This window comes from Gigantopelta aegis, chromosome 6 (genome assembly GCF_016097555.1).
Source record: "Gigantopelta aegis isolate Gae_Host chromosome 6, Gae_host_genome, whole genome shotgun sequence".
Classification (NCBI taxonomy): domain Eukaryota; kingdom Metazoa; phylum Mollusca; class Gastropoda; order Neomphalida; family Peltospiridae; genus Gigantopelta; species Gigantopelta aegis.
Genome location: NC_054704.1, coordinates 85,916,643 through 85,939,541, shown reverse-complemented (window position 1 = coordinate 85,939,541; position 22,899 = coordinate 85,916,643). Strand labels below are relative to the sequence as shown.

The following is a 22,899-nucleotide window of genomic DNA, read 5'->3' as shown; positions in this document are numbered from 1 at the left end:
AGATTGCTCACATTCCAAATTTAAATAGTTGGTTATGTCAGCGACAATTTCACATATTTCAAAGTGCCTTGCCATACAAAAAATATTGATCAGTCTACTTAAAAATGAAACCCTTTCAATGTTTTTTTGTTTGTTTCTGTGATCAAAAAGTTCTGAGACTGTTCCTGTTGCGAACGAACGGAGCGCGACATGGCCATGCACGTGTAGCAGGAGTGAGCAGTGACTTTCGTTATTCAGTATGCCACGTGGCAAGAGGTCAGGGCGACCTTCCACGAGCACAACCCTCAAAAATGTAGAAGAAATTTAACAAATTGTGCATTAGGATTGTCGGATCACCATCAAGGAAGTTGCTGACAGGTCAGAAGTGCAACCAAGAGCATGTTTGTTGTTTGACATTCGCAGGATTGTGCACTACGAATTCGTCCCCCAGGGTCATACTATCAATGCAGAGTTCTACTGTGACGTTCTGAGGCATCTGAGGGAGGACATTCGGCACAAATGATCTCAACTGTAGCGCGATGGCAATTGGGCACTCCATCATGACAATGCACCCCCTCACAAAGTGTTGAAAACATGCAAGTTTTTTACCCGGAGCAACATAATCATCGCTTCTCAGTCTCTCCCCACCCTACTCGCCAGATTTGGCTCCCTGCAGCGATCCAGCATGAATCGCATATGGTTCTTGACTTGCTTAAAGAATGCTGACTTCCAGGGGGGCATTCTAAGCATAGCAGAACCGCTGGCAGCTGTGTATCCCTGCACACGGTGGCTACTTCGAAAGGGGATGGTGGCCAAAATTAGATCCGGCACGGTTTTTGCTGTTTTAGAGGCGTAGTATTGGAACTTTTTGATCACACCTCGTAGTTACAATTTCGCAACTAATACAAGTAATTGGACATAGTATTAAAATATTTGTTATTTAGTTACAACCATCAATGCATACTATATGTATTGAATTAGCAGTAGTGACAAAACAAAAGTTTTAGCTATGATAGTAAACTATGATTATAAACTAAAACAAACCCAATTATATTCAGAATTTTAATTTATTTCAAAAGCAATACAAATGCTTTGAATGAACAAGACTAAAAATAACAACTGTTTTATATAATTATGTACCTTGACATTTAAAATGTTATTACAAATAAATGTAAACAAAGTATTTCAAGTAAATTGTAAACTGACTGTGAGTGTGTTCTGTATTGTGATTGGTTAATCTTGTAAACTCAAATGATAAGAATAAATGATTCTTTAATGACAGCCCAGCACAAACAATACATAGGCTACAGGATGTAGTGATACTATGAATGAAGAAATGCTGATTAGATAGTCTTTATTTTGATTCTCAGCAGTTGATGAAGACATCGAAGTAAGCCTAGTTATTCGTGCATATAACTACTTGTTGTATGGATACATCTGTGTGTAATCTATAATAAAATAGGATACAACTGATCAAATATTAGATTGTGGTACATTTGGGTTTTTTTTTTAAATTGGTGTAATGTTCTTGACTTTTTTGACATGTGGTAATGTCCTGGTAACCTGAACAATCATTCAACTTACTTCAATGTCTGTTGATGATAATCTGTTAATGTCAAAAACATGTTTATAAGACTAAAAACATAATAAAAAAACACATCCAAAACCAATACAGCAGTTTTCTCAGTACACAATGAACTAAAGAACTATTCTAATAAGCAATACGTTTACAGCTAATAATTAAAATTATAACAAAACTAGAGTATGGCACCTATTTTAAATGTTTGGGTAACATGGAGATAAATATCTACAGCTTATTGAATATATGAAAAACTAACAATACATTTTATAAAAATTTTCTATTTTGTAAATTCAACAATTAAAGGTAATATTTACCAGCACCAAGTTGAAATATAACCATAAACATTAAAGACAGTGTAACATTTAAATTGTAATGCCCTGTTTTGTCATGTACATGAACATAATGATAGAATATTAAACAAGCTTCCATTTCTAGCATGTTTATGTGACATTGTGAAATAATTTTAATTTATCACAAGTGACAATGAAAATTATTTCACGAGGGACATAAACTGGATACAAAATGGTTTTAATAATAATATCCTATTTTTACTCATTATCAATCTTAATTTATACCACTGAACCAACAGGATGACGTCATTGTATGACAATGAGGTTTTACGTTCCATTTTAGGTTCTAGTGGTATGCATTACTTTGATATGAACAAAGATATTTTAAACCATATGGGTAATAAAATAAGTGAAAGTTTGTGTTTAGAATATTGTTTTCTGTTTCATTGTGTTTTTGTTTGTCCATATGCATGGAGTAGCTCAAACATTATTTAATTTTTTAACATACATTCTTTTGTATGTACGAACAATTATTGAGATATAAAATCCAATCTGGACATTACAAACATTATGACTACAGGAAACATTTTGAATATACAAAAACCGATATTGTAAACAAGAAAACATTTAATATTGTAATGTCGGTCGTTAACGAGGCTATTAGTAAGAAACATGTTACAATAACAACTGAGGAATGTAATGTAGTTAACGGTTCAAATTTTTAGTCTTTGTAACATTTTTCAATCAAGGGAAGCTTTTGCTTTTTAAATTTTGAATAGAAAGTTACTAAACCACTTGAAAATTCTTTGAAACTTGCAGAGTGAATAGAGATGCAATTTCAAAGCAAATCTTACCTGCAGTCTTCTTAACAGTTGATTACCCAAGTCAGTTTAAAATATCATTCGCATACATTGATATAAATTGATTCAGGTAATTATCCGACAAGACTGATTATTAAAAATGTTCAAATGACTGCCTACATTTGATATTTATACAATGACGTGGGTAATTAACTGTTAAAGACTCATTTGTACAATCTTTCCACTGGTTCTAGATGTCATTCGGTGTCAAAAGGAGAGTGCAGATCTAGTTACATTTATACTACAGTATATATGTATAAAAAAAAAAATAAAGGTGTTCTTTGTTTAATGACACCACTAGAGCATATTGAATAAGTATACATCAACTATTTGATGTCAATCATTTGTTAACTGTGACACATAGTCTTAGAGGAAACTCACTACATTTTTCCATTATTGCAAGGATCTTTAAAATACACTTCCAAGGGCACAACATAGTAACACACCAGTCGTTGAGACGTGAAAGAAAAACGTCAACGAGTCTGCCAAGGTTTGACCTTAAGACCCAAACACTTCAGACAAGCGCTTTACCATATGTTTCATGCCTTATCACTGTAGATAAATGTTTTGCGTTCGTTAAATAATACATTTCTATTTTCTATTATACTTGGTCGAAGTGGGACATAGCCCAGTGGTAAAGCGCATACTTGATGCGTGGTTGGTTTAGGATTGATCCGCATCGGTGGGCCCATTGGGCTATTTCTCATACTAGCCAGTACACCAGGATTGGTATATCAAAGGCCGTTATACGTGTTCTCCTGTCTGTGAGACGGTGCATATAAAAGATCCCTTGCTACTAATGGAAAAATGTAATGGGTTTCCTCTCTAAGACTATATGTAAAAATGACCAAATGTTTGACATCCAATAGCCGATGATTAATAAATCTAGGTGCCCTAGTGGTGGTGTTAAACAAAACCAACTTTAACTTTAACTTTGGTCCCACCATCCACACAGTGAGAATCTGGCTTCTCAGCAACACCTAGCAGACTTCGTGCTTGGTTTGTGTTCTGCACACATACTATATTTCCCAGAACTTGTTTGCAGTTAACACTTTCAGAGCTACTGAAGTTACAGAAATCAGCAAGATGCTTCTGAAATGAGGAAAGAAAAAACCTACAGAAGATGTTTATGACGGTCAATTAGTTTACATCAACTGTACAACACGAGTAATAGGATTATACACATTTATCCTGCAATCACGATGACTGACTAAAGCAGATTATTACTTTTTGATCATCGTACAATGTAGCTGATTAACAGCTTTTCCCCATAATTTTTACAGACTGCAGTATAATAACTCTTTAATTACGTACAATATTGGCTTTATTCTGTCCAAGCCTCGCATAATTTCCCATTCTTAGTCACAGGATAAATCCAATATTCTACATCATTAACTAGTTATTCTCTATATACATACAATATATGGACAACAATGATTAGCTGATTTCAGATACCTAAGACCAGTACCTGATTTGTGAGATATTTTAACCTGTGTGTAGGTCTCTCCATCTTTAAATAGCAGGTGAGCAATAATAATTTCCGGCAAGACGTTTACATTTTTCTCATGTCATGGACAATTTTGTTTTATGTGGAGCATGCTACTGAAGATAGTTACATCTCAGCAGCAGTTAAGCACACTCAGTTTTGCTGATAAAGATTTAAACCTATCTGAATATATTTCAGATTGACTTGAGCAAAATAGATTCACAAATCCATACTAGAATTGGCACAAGCACTTAGAGAAGGATGGAAAAGAATCCCTTGTTAGAAATTAGGTGATTCATGAGTATGAATGTCAATGCCGTCATCTGTAGATGTGATAAAAATATTGAGCAAACTATTTTCACAACAGTGTCTCATCTTGATCATACAAACAGAAATAAATCGGGGGAAAAAACCCACACAAAAAACCCACAATGGTTTTAACTTACATTGAGGTGTACAATATTAATTTTATAATCAGTTTCAAACATACATGTACAACAATAGAGAAAAGAATAATTTTGAACAACCTCCAGTACATCAATTTATCTAAATAAGATCTAAATACTTACTGGATGCTGAAACACTGCCTGCTGTTCTAGATACTAGAACTAAGTTGGATAACCTAAACTTCTTCGCTTCCCACGACCGATTGAAACTGAAATACAAAACTAATGCTTGAAATAATACAAATTTATACTACTCGTCATTAAAGTTTTCATTATACAAGAGGCCCATGGGCCTGAACGGTCAAATACCACACTCGTGGAGAACACAACACCCATTTTACTGGGGAATGACCAACATTTATTGATTTTGTTTCTCAACAAGTCGAAGAAGCTTCCTTTAGACTAGTCGTTGTGAAGGAATTACAGTTTAAATGCAATTTCTCCAAACAACTCAACTTCACAACTTTGATAAACCATCTAATAACCTTTACATACATGAAGACTACTTGATTATTGTATTTTTGGAAGTAAACTTTGACCGAGGTGACCCAAAAATCTATATATGCAAGATCAATATCAAACTAACTTTTTATGACTGAAAACAAAGTTGTTCGTTTCCGGTAATGTTAGGTAAGGTAGGGCTTTTTCTTTTTACTACATTAATAATTTTACTCTTTTCACCTACATATCATATATAATTAAAAAGCAAATCAGAAAAGCAATAATAATAATACACAGAACAACAAAAAATTACTTTCTTTTTTTAGGTTCCAGGAAACATAATATTTTTCGAAGTCCTAACCCAAATTAAAGGTACAATTATCCAGGATTTTCATGACTCTTTAACAAGGGAGGGGAAAAGAAAAAGACTTGTGAGTTATTCACCTGTCTTGAGGTACAACTCAATGGCGCTGATCGACTGTTCTGCTGGGCTGCTCAACTCTGCACTCGACGGACTTGCTGTGTGCTGGGGTGTCAACTGGACACCTCGTGATCCAGTCAGAGAGAAGTTACAATTGTTCCCCTCCTGTCGTAACGAGCTCTGCAGAGAGTCTGTGTCCACTCCCGAATCTCCGTTCTGACAGTCGGATTCCGAGGAATCAGAATTCACACAGTCACCATTAGTCGTTTCATAACCAGCAGGAAAATATCTCGGAGAGGACATCATGGAATGGGCATCTTTTAAACCAGACAACACTTTGCCAGAGTTGGAAGACTTGTGTGGTTCGTTTAACTGACTTGTAATTAGGGAGTCAGTTGTCTGCTTCGTGACTGAAGACCGATTTAAAACATGTCTGTGAACACTAGAATCATTACACAAACAAGACTGAGAAGCAACTGTATCAGTTTTAGGAGGTTTGACACCACATGTATCATTAAGTCGTCTCATGGGAAAACAATCATCGTCAGAAATATCTTTTCTCTTCAGTTTTGACACGGCGCTGCTGTCTGTAACAGATGACGAAAGAGTGGGTGCTGCAGGAATGTGGAATTTTGAATCAACACTAGACAAGAAGTCAGAACTGTGTCGGTCAGAAGTGTCTTTTGAAATGGAGCCCGACATGTGTCTTTTATTTACTTTAGAATCTTCAGAAGTGGCAGTGGCTCTAGAGTCTGGAAGAACACAGCGACTTTCTTCTGAAGGTGCTGCACTGGTTACTGCACTGTCTAAATTGTCCTTCCCTGATACAACTAATGAGTTTATGGTGGTCATGATGTCTCCAAGGGCACTAAAGAAGTCTCTGGCCGAGGCACCATTATTGTTGATGTTGTGTCCACTGAACAAAAAACAAAAGAAGGAATAATAAATGAGGACAAGGATGTTATTATGACCATACAGACCTACTAACAAAAGAATATTAAGAATAAGAGTTTTAACACTGCATAACACGTTAATGTATCTATTTATTTCAAATAGTAAAGCAGGGATTTCTTAGACCTTGCCTTTTAAGGTGTGTGAGTGCGATCGCGCTCGTACAACGCACGTAATTTCAATCTGGCGAGTGTGAAAAATAACGCACATTACACTTAACAAACAGCGCACGTAAAATAATTGTGTATATTGATTGCCACTCTTTACCACATGAAAGACCCCAGAAAAAAATTAATGTGACGTGAACGGTAGCATCCATGCAAGCTTTTAATATATGACTGGTACTTATCTTTGCTATACAAATCGGAAAACACTGGTTTAATAGACATCTTCGAAGACGTACCAATCCGATCAAAACTCCTTTGCCTAGATAATTTATTATTAATTAAAAACAGTCCAACTGTTAGCCTACAAAGCTTACGTGAGGTCCCGAAAATGGCAAGAAATGAAATCTAGACAAAGACAATTCAAAAGTAGACGGAATAATAAAAAAGAAGGAAATGAAATGATAATAGGTATGTAGGAATATGTCTAGTTTACAAATTTTAAAAAAAAAATTATGTCCATTTTTTTTTTTATCTTTAAAAAAATATAACAATAAACTACATTTAAATATTTGTATTTCAACCAGAGCTTAATGAATGTACATCTGTTATTTATATACGTATATATGTACAAAATAAATTAACAGTAATCAATGACCATAGCCAACTATATAAAAAAAAATTGTTTCAATACGTATGTTAGAATGTCACAGACCATGTGACTGGAACATGATTTGATGCGCAGTACTCTGTGGCATATTGACTAATCAGAGCTATCGGGGTTAGATAATTTGTACTCTTGGAAATCTGGCTGCATGCACACGCTGGTCTACTTGAAAACTTGTTTTGCATTTATGATGGTGTCTAAAAGTATGATTGTTTTTAGATTATTTTTATTATGGCATTCCACATTTAGAATAAAATCTTTTGTAATGACAGATTTTGTCAAGTTTGTATATTTTTTATCAACATTGGGACCATTCTAGATCAATAACATAATGCTAACTTGACATATATGTCAGAGCCATTCATAACTGGTAATGGTACCGTAGGTCAAATGACGTATTACAAAATGTTGAGGGAGGGAGACTGGTTGTGTCATTGTTGAATTAAAAATGCCACATGAATGTCAATGCCCAACCAACATTTTTGCAACATATGTTTCTACTTTCACATGTACCAATTACTTCATAAATTAATAATGCTTGGTTTTCACTCGCCTTAGCATTTTGATGAGTAATTTTTCACTCGCCTAAGCATTTTGAGGTGCATGATTCTTCACTCACCATGGTTTTTTAAAAGCCAAGGACTGATTTCTCACTTTGTTAACAAGCTTCATGTATAATTTATAATCAAGGTTAACAAGCATCCTGAGAGTACTGCTAAAGCAATACATATCCCCAACAAATTTTCTTATCTCCTAAGTTCATGGGTCATAATTCTGTGAAAACAGTGTAAATCACCATCTGTAACAGTAAATGATAAAGATATACACAAAATTCCAGCTCAGTACCATGAGGCATTGCAAAACACAAAAAACAAAACGGAAAACTATATGTGGGACAGACAGACAGTGGAGACGAAACCTATAGTCCCCTTCAGCCAGTATGGACTAACAACAAGAACATATTGCATTATTTATACAGATGATAATATTACTAGTATTGTTTAACGGTACAAAGGGTAATAATATACTGATGGAAAGAAATAAGGGAACATATAAATAGTAACATCAAATATTGACTACATCCAAAATCCTCATCCACAGTATCAGGAAGTTAACTGTGTTACTGGCAGTCAATACCACAGTACAGACATTCAGTTATACATTGCATCTCTGTATTTTATACAGACATAACTACTCTAGAAGTGAATTAAATTGTGTCTCCAATACCATGTATTCCCTTATTTCTTTCCATCAGTATATATATAACATACTCGCTGAGAAGTTTCTGCCCTATATGTTTCAGGTCCACATCATCATCTATGAGCTGACCTTCAAACGTGTTAGCAAATCCACTTTTAGTTTCGCAAATATCATCAAGGAGCTGAGTCAGTTTGGTCCCCTGAGCTTGACTTTCTGAAATAATTAATTGTATTACTATGGCTCAACAATATTGAATAATATTTATAGGATATTAAGCGAGCTTCCATGTCTTAAGTCAAATTTAAAAAATAAATAATTATCACTGGCTTTAGCGAGTGACAATGAAAATTATTTCATAATACGAAATGGTAGCGGGTTTAATATCCTATTTATTACCCAGAATTGATTTTAATTTATATCTATGAACTCGTTTGACTGGTATTGTCAGAGTGTGTCAAACATTGTTTAGGTTCTAGCGACACACAACACTTTGATATCAACCAACATAATTTTAACCATATGGGTAATAAAGAATATTAGGAAATTAAAATATACATATAGTGTAAAAGTCATATCACATACAGGTTTATTTTAGTTATTAATGTATACAAATAGATTGAAACTGTCATAAGTAACCTATTAAAAGTAAACAACTACAGTAAAACCTGCCAAAACTGGACACTGAACAAACAGGAATCCTATTAAAATGGATTAAGTTTCATGGTCCTGAAAATTCTAATTCTAAAACGCGATCCAGTTTATACAGATTTTACTGTTTTTTGTTTGTTTTTTCAATATTTTTATTTATAAGAAAATAAAATGGTAGAAATTATACAAACATGTAGCAATATAACACATAACTATGTCATCAAATGAGGTTTGTATTAAAAAAATAATAATAACAAACAATGCTTATTTAATTATCCACCCCCACCCCCAGCATTATAGATAAACTGGTTATGTACTGTATATCACTCACGGTCTTCAAAATCAATCATAATATATTGCGAATCTGTTTTTCACATGCAAATAGTTTTAAAAGGTACACTGACAAACAAAGTTGGTGCAATCTTTACATATATATGTATTGCTATGGGTATCTTTCCAATACAGGGTGCTTAGTTTTGCACATTTCTACATTTTGAAGGTGTGTTCGAAAAACTGTACCGTGATTTACCTGTTTTCATTTGAGCAACCTCTTCTATAAAAGTCTCCTTCAGGTGACCAAGCCTCATCAAATCACTAAAGTTAGCGCAGTTACGCGGGGACGGAGTCTCTCTAACAGAACACAAATTATCCTTGTTCTGGCTACTTTCACCATCTAGAACAAACAATATCCAAAATCAATAGTGTTATCATTAACATTACTTTTAAACAAGACGGTCCCTGTCTATAAGGAATAATATCCTGAATATACTCTTATGCAGGCCCACAGGAATGATATCCAAGTGTCTGTGCGTGGTGGAGAGGAGAGACAAAAAAGTGTTTTTTTCCATAGCTTCAAACTCGATTTCTTAGCATCTGGAGAATATAGTACCAATGTTTTGGTTGTATGTATTACTACAAAAAAGGTGAACTCTGCGATTTGGGGAAGGCACATAGCACATAACATGGCCTTTTATATACCAGTCTTGGTGCACTGGCTGGAACGAGAAATAGCCCATGGGCCCAGCGACAGAGATCGATCCTAGACCGACCGTGCATCAGGTGAGCACTTAACCACTGGGCTACGTCCCCTCACATCTAACATTTGAACAGAACAGAACTAGTAATTAGAAAAGTTAAAATTTGTTTTCCTTATTGATACCACTCGAGCATACAAATTTATTAATCTTTGGCTATTGGATGTCAAACATTTGATGATTTTGAGGTCATCAGAGGAAACCCATTCGCAGCATGAGATCTTTTATATATGCACTTCACCACAGACAGGATAGCACATACAGCAGCATTTGATGTACCAGTCATTGGAGGCACTGGTTGAGACAGGAAAAACCTAATTAGAGGATGGGTTATGTACCCCTCTAAAATAGTTTTGTTCCCATCTTAGTGTTTAATTTAACATTCGGTTGGTTGACAAGTATATTTGAAAACAAAATTTTAGTGTGAGACCTTTAAAGGTTGTTGTCAGATGAAAAAACATATCATTAGTGGAAAAAAGAATAACATTAAAATTACACAATGAGAATATATTACCAACACAATCAATTTTAAAAAATACAACACATTTGAAGAACAGCTAGTAGAGTAAACAAAGATTAAGAGTTTGTTTTGTTTGAAGTTTGTTTTGTTTAACAACACAACTAGAGCACATTGATTTATTGATCATCGGCTATTGGATGTCAAACATGATCATTGTGACAGCCTTAGAAAGGAAACCCACTACATTTTACCATTAGCAGCAAAGGATCTTTTTTTTATGTACCATCCCAGACTGGATAGCACATACCACGGCCTTTGATATACCGGTCGTGGTGTACTGGCTAGAATGAAAAATAGCCAAATAAACAAAGAATGAGCTTGGTATGTCATTCTAATATAGAAATAGGAAAACATTTAGTACATTGTCCCATTTTCCTGTGGCCAGTCAAAAGGCTTTTGAGAATTTATGTATGATCATCCATATAAGACATTTTAACAACTTGCATTTAAACATTAAAACTATCATAAATGTTGTCTTTATTTCACTTTTATGAGGCAGGACATAGTCCAGTAGTAAAGCGCTCGCTTGATGCACGGTCGGTTTTGGATCGATGCCCATCAGTGAGGCCATTGAGCTATTTCTCATTCCGATGATTTATAAATCAATGTGCTCTAGTGGTGTCATTAAACAAAACAAATATTTCACTTTTGACTAAACTACATCTGGGATTATATTTACTTACTTCACATGCATCATATGGTCACTGCGGACTAAAAACATGTGATTCAACTACTTATACACATGTACGTTATCGGTCAAGTAGTCCTAAAAAGTATATTATTAAATGTTTTCTAGATTTAATATTATTATCAGAATATGGATTTACATACACAATAAAAATTATTTCGGGGACGGTGAAAACTGTGAGATAGCTTTAATTTCCAAACTCCTGTGAATAATATATGTTTTACAGTATATTTTTTTTTTAACAGCCATGCCATACTTGAAATGTGTTGGGAAGATTTCACAGATGTATGTGGGTTTTTTTTTACCTCGTTTAATTCGTCCTTTTGTATCCTTGGCGAGATCAACAATAAGCAGATTTCCATGAAATGACCACTGGTTTAGCTCATGCACCGCTTTCATGCATGACTCAGGGTTTGTATATCGAATAAACCTAAAAGAAATGTTTAATTAATAAAACATCCATTAGAATGGTTAATAATACTTGTGTAATCGTAAAATTAATAAAAACAAAAAAAAAATTTAATGCTAGTGTGGCCATTATAAAACAAATGATAAAATATTAATTTAAAGGCAATCAGGAAAGTTTCATAAAGGGAGATAATTTGTCACCTGTTATTGTAAAACAGCAGTAAATTAAACTAATTTTATTGACCAGGACTATAAACTAGTTCAGACTTGCCCAGACATTGGGCAAATAATTAAAGACTGATGTCCGTATACATGGATCTTCGTGAAACATGCCAGTTACAAACACAGGGAGAATTGGAGCGAATGGATGGATGGGTTACTGGATGGATGGATGGGTTACTGGATGGATGGATGGATTACTGCATGGATGGATGGATTACTAGATGGATAGATGGATTACTGGATGGATGGATTACTGGGTTGGTAGATGTGTGGATGGATGGATTACTGGGTGGATGGATGGATGGATGGATTACTGGGTGGATGGATGGATTACTGGGTGGGTAGATGTGTGGATGGTTGGATTACTGGGTGGATGGATGGATGAATGGATGAACAGATGAATAGATGGAAGGATGTTTCATGAGCCACAATCCATTCACTTACTGTTTTTCAATAATAGATATCAGAGGTGGGGGGAATAAAATTGTCAATCAGTCCCATGTGATGTTTAAACTAACATATAAAAGGTGATATTTGCCAGTTTAAAACAAATGATCATCACGATGGCGTTTCGCCGTTTGTATGTTTTTATCTTGAATCACGAAGAGAACAACATACATCAAAACATGGAGAAAAGAACAAACGTTTGATCACATCGGCAAAAAAAAAATCCAATTGTATACATTTAGCCTAATGGAATAAATAAAGAAGAAAATGAATATAAGTTATGAATTTTAACTCCAATATATGTATATAAAGTATTCTGTAATTTCAATTCAATTTGTTGTACAAAACACTCACAAGGAGCAGGTATGACACAGTTCGGGCTTTTGACAGCTTGGTCTAGCACGTGTTTAGACTAAAGTTAAAACGATTACTATGTCACGACCTCTACTGACTCAAAAAAAAAAGAAGGTTGAAACTATAATTTTCAAGACCTTTATAATTATTAGATACACTACATTGAACAGTCCACATTAAATACATTTATAGATTATTTCAGTACATTTTATGTTATTTTAAAGCAGTGTTTATTTCACAAAGGCCTCTTGAAATTCTGTCAAACTCTTGACATTCGACCCCGACATAACAAGGCTCCATACACAGGTGTTGATTGCAATGACACTTCCACTGAGATAGGATAATGATTGTAACTAACTTTGGGTCCTTTGTTTTAATTAGAGTGTAATACTTTGATACATTTCTCACCAAGAATGATATTATTGTTAACGGCTGTTTAATCTTGTGACTGGCTCAGAGGCTTTGAACGAATGTCTAGCCTAGTGACCACTTTTTATTAAATTTGGGTCTGGCTCAAGTCTTGAGAATCAAAATGCACATCAGTTTACTGATGTAGACAAATAAACATGCGCAGATGCAGCACAAATTTGTTTTTTTCCAATAATAAAAACGGACACATGACAAGAATGACAGAAGTCGAACCAGTAAACATATATTTTTAAAACATAATATGGGTCTCGGAGATCGAGAATCAGTCCCAGATCGGAAACAAAGTGGCTTTTCCCCACCCCTGGTACACACTATACAATTCAACAGTTGAGTTACATCACGTCGCATAGTGTGATCTAGGCTTAACACCGGGTTCTGAACTGGAACAGACACTGCAACCCTACATAAAAACTGCCCTGGGGGTTCATCCTTGTGTATAAAAAGAAGCCTAACAGGATTGGTGCCATCAATGTGGTAGTCATGATCATGTCACCGACGGAAAGAAAGATTTATTACGAGACCTCAGCACATATTAAATTGTGGCTATTTCATGTCTAACATGCACTTAGTTCAAAACTTAGTTCAGAGAGAAATAGATAAACAGAAGACAGACAGAGAGACAGAATGTATAAGGATTTTTATATGCACTTTTCTTTATAGGCAGGCCAGTACATACCATAGCATTTAGTTACCTGTTACAAGTGGGATACAAGTTAATCTTGATGTCTTACCCATATTTGTAGGGAGAAGAATCTTCATTATCAGATACATAGATATCATAGGGTTCTCCACACTCACTAAACAGTTTAAACAAATCAGTCTGTAAAAAACACACAAAATGAATATTATGATTAACGAGTCACACAGATTGTTACATGTAGGTACATGAATATACCTTGAAATCAGAATACACTATTATTACCCATATGGTAAAAAATATCTTGGTACATATCAAAGTGATACATCCCACTAGAACGCCAAATGGGACGTGACACTTTTGACGTCATCAATAGGCACACAACCTTACAGGAACGTCAACGAAACGAGATGAGTGATATAAATTAAGACAGACTATGGGTAATAAATAGGATATTAAACTCGCTACAATTTCGGATCATGTTTATGTCCCTCGTGAAATAATTTTCATTGTCACTCGCTAAAGCTTGTGACAATTGAAAATTATTTCACTCGGGACATAAACATGATACGAAATGGAAGCTCATTTAATATCCTATAAGTATGTAACATTACATATGTCATATGTAACATAATAGTGTATTCTGATCATATTATGATCATGTAGATATCCAGGGTTTCTGCCAGAGGGTAAAATGGGTATGGCGAAATACCTAAATAATTTGGCTAATTTTTTTGTTAAAGTTAACTTTTTGACAAAATTAATTACTCTTATCATAACTGTATGTTTTTAAGACTTACCCTAAACTTATCACATTTTCTTTCTGGGGGAGGCCCCCAATACCCCCACCCCCCCCAGTTGTGATTGTGGTTGCATTCAATTCCACAGCGCCATACCCAAAAATTTCTTGCTGGCAAAAACACTTCTTCTTCTGCGTTCAATCAAGATTTGGCCGTATTAGATCAATAATCCGGATGTGATGACGAAATGTGACGTCTTCCGGAGGTCATCGAGAAGTCCCCAGAGTTTGATATTGAGGGGCGTGTCTTGTGCCCATACTTTCTGATGGTTCTCTTCCAGGTGTGGGCAGTTTTGTAGGATGTGTTCTGGCGTTTGCTCTTCAGCACCACATTCACATTGGGCAGTATCCGCGAGACCCATCTTTTTCAGGTGTTTTTTCAGTTCGCAGACAGAAAATTATGGTTTGTTCTTTCCTGTCTAACTGGTTTATGCAGTCTTTGTCAGGGGTGTATCCATTGTTTCTGGTCTTCCAATCACATTTGAACTTCGTTTTAGAAGAGTTCAAAAACACTGATATCTTAAATTATAATTAAAGATACACTGAATTCACTACTACTGTTACATGTATGTACATGTAGGTACCTTGAACATACAACACTTGAATGCTAAGTATCTGTTGCTTCTGTTTATTCTGAAATCGCGTCACTGGAATTAATCATTGTTCAAACAATCTTTTGTGCAAAATATGTACTCCAAAACATTCTTGATTAGATTCATGAATATTACCAGAAATCAGCTTTCACTAAAAATAGCGTAGACTGATTTTAACAGAAAGAAAGCAATTTTGGTGTAAAAACCAGTATATTTTTGACAACAAAGTTATCTTTCTTTATACTGTTGCTGATGCATTCAACCTGAATGCCAACCGACCTCAGTTGTGTCATGGTTAAGCCACTGGATATAAGGCTGGTAGGTACTGGGTTCACAGCCCGGTACCGGTTCCCACCCAGAGCGAGTTTTAAAGACTCAATGGGTAGGTGTAAGACCACTACACTCTCTTCTTTCTCATTAACCACTAATAGACTGTCCTGGACAGACAGCCCGTATAGCTGAGGTGCGTGCCCATGACAGTGTGCTTGAACCTTAATTGGATACAAGCACGAAAATAAGTTGAAATGAAATAAATGAATGCCAACTTCCAGTTTCACACTAGATATCATATCAAACTGTTGATAAATAAAGTCATAAATTATACACAAAGCCATGCTGTACAATGCTGTACGGTAACAGTCAGTTTTCACCATCTATTAAGAACATGACATATTCCCTTTTGATGCTATGTGTAATGAGATTTGTTTGGAAATAGAATACTGAAAATGTAGAACACCGATGTTTCAAAAATAATTTTCTTTTGTTCAAATGAAGTATATATACAAGCCATTTATGATTCTTATTTGCTGAAAGTAAGAAATACTTTAATATTTATTGGTAATTTTTTTTATGAGTTCACTTATAAACGGGTCAATAAAAAAATATATTTTCAGGGTTTGAAATTAGGGAATCGACTTAGGCAGGGTTGATTTACAGGCGAAGATATACGGTAGTAGTCTTATAGCGTTACATTTAAAGGGACACACCCTAGTTACGGCTATTTGTTAACCATTACGGCATTGTTTTTCGCTATTAAACCCCATTTTTCACAAATAAAATTGCACTTTACTTACATTTTATTATTTAGAATACACATTTCCATTCACCTGAAGTGCTTTTTGGTAATCCTGATGTTTGTAAAACCACGAAATGCATTTTTTGCATTTTTTCACAAGACGTGCTGTCGAGAGAAAAAACATTAAGCAAGCGAGGTCCAATCTATTTTTAGAGGGAATCTTCCTGTGTAAACGTCACAGATGTTGGTATACCACGTGACCGTTATCATTTTGGTTCGGTTTGTTTTCTCGTGCACGGTTCGCGCAATCAACATCCGATTTGTTGTTGTTCATTTGTGAGATTTTTCTTCACAGTTCGTGAACATTTTCAGTAACAATAAAGTTCAGACAAGTAAGTGTCTCAATACAAAACGTTACAAACCCTTAAAACCAATAATTTTGCTAAGTCTTACGATATCTGGAGACGGGATACAACCAGGACAGAACAGTTGGAACATGTCCAGGAGAGGTGAAAAGAACGCACCCCAAGTCTGTGCGCACTCTGTGAAATTTGTCGTGACGTAGGCATTGTTGTGCTTCGAGCGACATCTACCGGTGACATCAGAATACTAACTTTCAAAATTATTTCAAGCAATTGGGACATGGGGATTCCCATGGTATTTATCGATATAAAACCTGCTTTTTCACTCCATTAGATAAAAACGTGATCTAAGTGTGTTACAGGTGTGTAGATTAACCAAATTATAATTTATTTTCGCTGGATGGAACTAGGGTGTGCGGCTTTAATAGTCTCCCGACCGGCCTCAGTAACATCATGGTTAGGCCATCATTCTACAGGCTGGTAGGTACTGGGTTCGGTTCCCAGTCGAGGCATGGGATTTTTAATCCAGATGCCGACTCCAAACCCTGAGTGAGTGCTCCGCAAGGCTCAATGGGTAGGTGTAAACCACTTGCACCGACCAGTGATCCATAACTGGTTCAAAAAAGGCCATAGTTTGTGCTATCCTGCCTGTGGGAAGCGCAAATAAAAAATCCCTTGCTGCCTGTCATAAACGAGTAGTCTATGTGGCAACAGCGGGTTTCCTCTAAAAAAAAGTGTCAGAATGACCATATGTTTGATGTCCAATAGCCGATGATAAGATAAAAAAAATCAATGTGCTCTAGTGGCATCGTTAAATAAAAAACAAACTTTACTTTACTTTAACTTTAATAGCCTCCCTTTCTAAAAGATTCAGCTAATGAATGATGCAGTGATTTTTTTGTGTGTCAATGTTTAAACACTGGTCGTTAAAAATGTCTCAGCTGTTTTGTTCTTGTACACCAGTACTGAAAAAGCTATTAGACTTATTTATCGGAAGTTTACGAAACAAAACAGTGTCCCTTATTTTTGGGGGCCAGTTAAAAATAGAAAGCAGTACTGAGTAAAAAGCATATTGTCCAAATTCTATTTTGGAACAATAACGAAACAAACTTTGTTATTTGTTTCATAGCAGTTGGTTGTGTTTTGCGTTTATTATTTTGTCATATTGGTAGTACAAGCATTGTGAGTAAATGTAGTGTTAAATTTGTCCTCTTCTTTCTCTCTCAGTAATTATTTGCCTAAATGTAATTTATGCGGTTAAATTAAAAACACAAATAATAAATTTTTTTACAGGAGTGATAAAATAAACCGTAACTTTTTGTATGCATTTCTTTCAAGTTTTGTGCATTGCTTTTGAAACAAGAGTACCGGTGAGGTACATGATACGCCCATTACTTGTATCACAGTGATCTAGTAATAGTATGCGACACACCGCCATCCCAAGTTGTTCCTATATGTGAGGTTTGATGGTCCTGTATGCAAGATATGGTCCAGACAAGGATTAACTGTTATGTGCAGCAGACCATGAAAAGTAGGTCACAGTGACCTAGTAATAATATGCGACACACCGCCATCCCAAGTTGTTCCTACGTATTTTGTTTGATGGTCCTGTATGCATTTGTATGCAAGATATGGTCCGGACAAGAAAAAGTTAACAGACGGACGTACGTACAGACTGATGGATGGACAACGCCATACCATAATACGACCCATCATAGACAGGCATATAAAAAGTTACACTACAAGTCTAATAAGGAGTCTCCTTAATAAAACTGCTTCTGAACTTCTAACATTTGCTTCCACATTAAAATTTTTATTAAACTTGTATCAAATGAATTTAGAGTCTTGTACGTTAATTATCTTTAAAAAGTAGAAGGCTGTTTGAAAATAAGTAAGAAGATTTTCTCCTGAATTCAGTGAAGTGTTTGTAACAACGCAACATAGGCAGCAGTAATAGCTGGCAAAAATTGTTTCCTGTAAACCCATTATTTAAAGAACACTGGTTGAAGTGTAGTTTCCTGTTAATTTTCATCTTATGTCACACTCATTAAGAGATATGTTTCATAGCAGTTGGTTGTGTTTTGCGTTTATTATTTTGTCATATTGGTAGTACAAGCATTGTGAGTAAATGTAGTGTTAAATTTGTCCTCTTCTTTCTCTCTCAGTAATTATTTGCCTAAATGTAATTTTTGCGGTTAAATTAAATGTCCAGGGAACATTTTGTTTTCAAAATCTTTATAATTAGCAATATTTCTACTTTACTGAAAATTGATTAGTAACAACTGTTTAATGTTTTAAAATTGTGTAGCGATCTCTAAAACTTGCATAATGAATCATGATGCAATACTGAACCAAATGTTCCCTGTAGTCATGTATGTTATATTGTTCAAATAGCAAAAGCTTGTATTTGAATAATAAATTTTAGTTTTAAACAGTAAGAGTGACTAGTTAGAAAAATATTTTATACCTTTGTAACATCCTTTGCTAGATGACCTACAAATACTGAAAACAGATGGCGTCTTTTATTATTGGCCACAGACATATTAGTCTATCAACTGATCTGAAATGCAGACAAAACAAAAAGTAATTATGTTAAAACCTTGTTACTTGTGTAACATCTGAAGAACATATTGTTAACAATTACGATAAATTACTCTTCTACTTTTAATTACTGTTAGTGTCAAGACAGAAATTGTGAGAAAGAAAAAAAAATGATATATAGCGACACAGATTCCACATACTACATGTAGATGATAACCATGACATCTATATCGATAAACTTTAAATTTTTACGGACTCAGACTGCCATTTTGCTTTCTTACAGAACTGTTCCAGACGGGTGGTGGTATGACTAAAAAGCAATCGTGATGATGTAATATTTATAAAAAAGTAACATGGCAGACAGCAAAAAAAATTATACTTTTTTTCCTAGATGTGAAATGGTTACAATCTTGCACATGGAATCTGTGTCACTGTTCTGGGCTTTTGTTTCAAGATTTCTGACTGGAAAAAAATTGAAAATGTAGGTAAAATATAATGGTAAATTAAAGGTAGGTGGGTAATTTATCATATTTGTTCAAAATTTCATTTAGACTTTAGGGCCATTCTGTTTAGCCAGGCAGACCTCAAAATTCTCATCATCTTGCAACAGAAATTAAATTAACAAAACATGCATTTATAATAATATAATTATGATAATCGTAAAATTAAATATTTTTAAGGCATATTAAAAATGCAGTCCTCAACGACCAATATTAACAGTTAACATTTTTGGATCATGTTACATGATTGTTTAACTTTATTAAAAATTTATTTGCCATATTTATGAGTGAGTTAAGTTCAGAGCTTACCCTGTACAAATGTCAAATTAGCCAATTGGTATTTTTTATACAGAGTGGCTACAAAATTTAGTTTTTGGCTAATAAAATATTCTTTAAATTTTATAGTAATAATAATCAGCAAACAAAAACACCTGAAGGGCTGTCGAATTTACGCCACTCTATCAATGTACAAATAGTGACAATATTGCTACTAGGCTATATGGTTTAGATGTGACAATGGTGTTAAAAATTATTTTAATAGGGTTATTTTTAACATGTATGTATTATTATTATGGCATTTATGGACCACCACACCTCGTTTCCTGTGAAATCATTCCCAGTCTGGAGCTCCACGCGGTAAGACGTGTTTGTTTCGCGTGTGCACACTGCACATGCTTTCGTGTGCTCGACTTGGGGGTTCTTCATTTCGTTGTTTTTGTCAGCGAAATGAAGTTTTGTACTGGGATGTATGCGGCCATTGGAACTGATTGAACGCTGGAACGCTTCTCGTTTCAACAGCCTGCACCACCAGGTTGGATTCTTTTTTAGCGAGATTCCTTGCCTCCACGTCATTTCTCCGTCTGACTGTCGACTTGGTTTTTTTCGTGACTCGTATGACGGCCATTCTGCAGAACACCACGGTTGTTCGCGTTTAGTCTCTACATGTCCGAGCCTGTCCTAGCAGCACTGGAAGATTGACCGCCCCACTCTAAGAAGAAATAGGAAGCGGGGTCGGCCCCTACTAGTCTTTTTCTAGACTTTACCTTGCTTTATAGTGATACCATCTCGTATCCTCCGGAGTGGGGCCCGTCCACACCACTATACCAAACCATGACGTCTGGACTATACCCTAGTCTGATACTCTCTCTCGTTCAGACGGATCTGGCTTCTCAAGATCTGTATTTCAGCACAGCACTACACCTTCAACTCTATCGACTGTCAATCTAGGGGTTTTCTTGACGGGATGCAACCCATCTCGTCCCTTTAAGCTGTGCACCCAAACGGCCTTAACGAGGCCACTCGCGGGGACATATCGATCAGACTTTAAACTTTTAGATCTGCGTTCAAAATTTTATGTCAAAATTACTTTTTTATTTTTAAATATTATTAAATAGTCCGATCCTCTCTTCTTTCTCTTATTTAATTTTGGACTGTCCTTCTAAAATGCTCCAAATTATATAAATATTCGGCCGAGCAGTCAATTCTTTTTATTTTTGGCTTGTAACCTTTTTATTTTTTTTATTTATTCTATTAACTTTTTTACTAATTGCTATTTTCAAAATTCTGCCCATTTTCACCAACCCCCCCACCCCCCTCCATCCCGAGTCAGGCCACCAATCTTATCGGAGGTCGGACTCGGGATGGGCGTGTTCGAAACCCTAGTGGTATATGGGCACGTTAAACTAGTTATCATCATCATCATCATTAAGTGTTTTATCAAAACATTTCACAGGATGATGATGATGATGATAACTAGTGTGTGTGTGTGTGAAAATGGGCAGAATTTTGAAAATAGCAATTAGTAAAAAAGTTAATAGAATAAATAAAAAAAAAAAAAAGGTTACAAGCCAAAAATAAAAAGAATTGACTGCTCGGCCGAATATTTATATAATTTGGAGCATTTTAGAAGGACAGTCCAAAATTAAATAAGAGAAAGAAGAGAGGATCGGACTATTTAATAATATTTAAAAATAAAGAAGTAATTTTGACATAAAATTTTGAACGCAGATCTAAAAGTTTAAAGTCCGATCGATATGTCCACGCGAGTGGCCTCGTTAAGACCGTTTGGGTGCACAGCTTAAAGGGACGAGATGGGTTGCATCCCGTCAAGAAAACCCCTAGATTGACAGTCGATAGACGTTGAAGGTGTAGTGCTGTGCTGAAAGACAGATCTTGAGAAGCCGGATCCGTCTGAACGAGAGAGAGTATCAGACTAGGGTATAGTCCAGTCGTCATGGTTTGGTATAGTGGTGCGGATGGGCCCGACTCCGGAGGATACGAGATGGTATCACTATAAAGCAAGGTAAAGTCTAGAAAAAGAGTAGTAGGGGCCGACCCTGCTTCCTATTTCTTCTTAGAGTGGGGCGGTCAATCTTCCAGTGCTGCTAGGACAGGCTCGGACATGTAGAGACTAAACGCGAACAACCGTGGCGTTCTGCAGAATGGCCGTCATACGATTCACGGAAAAAACCAAGTCGACAGTCAGACGGAGAAATGACGTGGAGGCAAGGAATCTCGCTAAAGAAGAATCCAACCTGGTGGTGCAGGCTGTCGAAACGAGAAGCGTTACAGCGTTCAAACAGTTCCAATGACCGCATACATCCCAGTACAAAACTTCATTTCGCTGACAAAAACAACGAAATGAAGGACCCCCAAGCCGAGCACACGAAAGCACGTGCAGTGTGCACACGCGAAACAAACACGTCTTACCGCGTGGAGCTCCAGACTGGGAATGAAACACTTAAGTTTTGTTTTTGGAAAGTTCATGTCACAAATGGTGCACCTTAATTTTGACAACGCAGCATTTTCAATGCATATATTCATAGTTTAGATAGTTCATGCACTCATTTAATACATGAAATGAAAAATTGTCAGCAATGTTATGCATATAAAATAAAATAAAAATAAAAAAACATACCCACACAAACCATGATTAACTATTTGCTGAACAGGCTACTCAGCCTACTGCCAGTCCTCGGCAAATCATCTCTTTCATCAGTTGAATTCTTCGGCACATTTCGATATATTCATTCGGAATATTTCGGCCATTTACGGCCTTTTCGTCAGCATCACTATTCAATCGGAACATCTCGTCACATTCCGCTACGCTAGATGTAGTTTATATTTCGTAGAAATGTACGAGGAGTTCCGATTGTATTAAAAGCGAAGAGGCCATTTGAATAAAGCGCGGCATTTCTTTGCTTAATGAATATGGTGGCACATTTCTGCCATATTCATTACTTTTTATTTGTACTTTTTTTTCTTTCTTTTTTCGG

General features: G+C 35.6%; 1 protein-coding gene across 3 annotated transcripts; it reads right to left on the bottom strand.

The window, feature by feature from the left end:
* Window positions 1-1,030: 1,030 nt before the first annotated feature.
* LOC121375445 lies at window positions 1,031-22,621 on the bottom strand. 3 transcript variants are annotated; one of them, XM_041502907.1, is made up of 9 exons: window positions 22,542-22,621; window positions 19,051-19,143; window positions 13,909-13,997; window positions 11,623-11,747; window positions 9,605-9,748; window positions 8,499-8,640; window positions 5,529-6,421; window positions 4,767-4,852; window positions 1,031-3,825 (listed from the first exon to the last, which is right to left on the bottom strand). In XM_041502907.1, exons 2-8 carry the CDS (start codon window positions 19,123-19,125, stop codon window positions 4,806-4,808), a joined length of 1,515 nt encoding a protein of 504 aa, XP_041358841.1. In that variant the 5' UTR covers window positions 19,126-19,143; window positions 22,542-22,621; the 3' UTR covers window positions 1,031-3,825; window positions 4,767-4,805. The 3 variants fall into 3 exon arrangements, with proteins under 3 accessions (XP_041358841.1, XP_041358839.1, XP_041358840.1); XM_041502905.1 differs by having other exon boundaries at window positions 1,031-3,803; XM_041502906.1 differs by having other exon boundaries at window positions 1,031-3,803; window positions 22,552-22,569.
* Between the last annotated feature and the right edge of the window lie 278 nt (window positions 22,622-22,899).

Bases quoted from the DNA above. Each gene is read 5' to 3' on its own strand.
- LOC121375445 (XM_041502907.1), bottom strand. From the start codon at position 19,125: ATGTCTGTGGCCAATAATAAAAGACGCCATCTGTTTTCAGTATTTGTA. The intron at 11,748-13,908 runs GTAAGACATCAA...CATTTCTTTTAG, and splicing joins TCTTCTCCCTACAAATATGG to GTTTATTCGATATACAAACC. The intron at 6,422-8,498 runs GTATGTTATATA...TTTTTTGTTCAG, and splicing joins GGGCAGAAACTTCTCAGCGA to TGGACACAACATCAACAATA.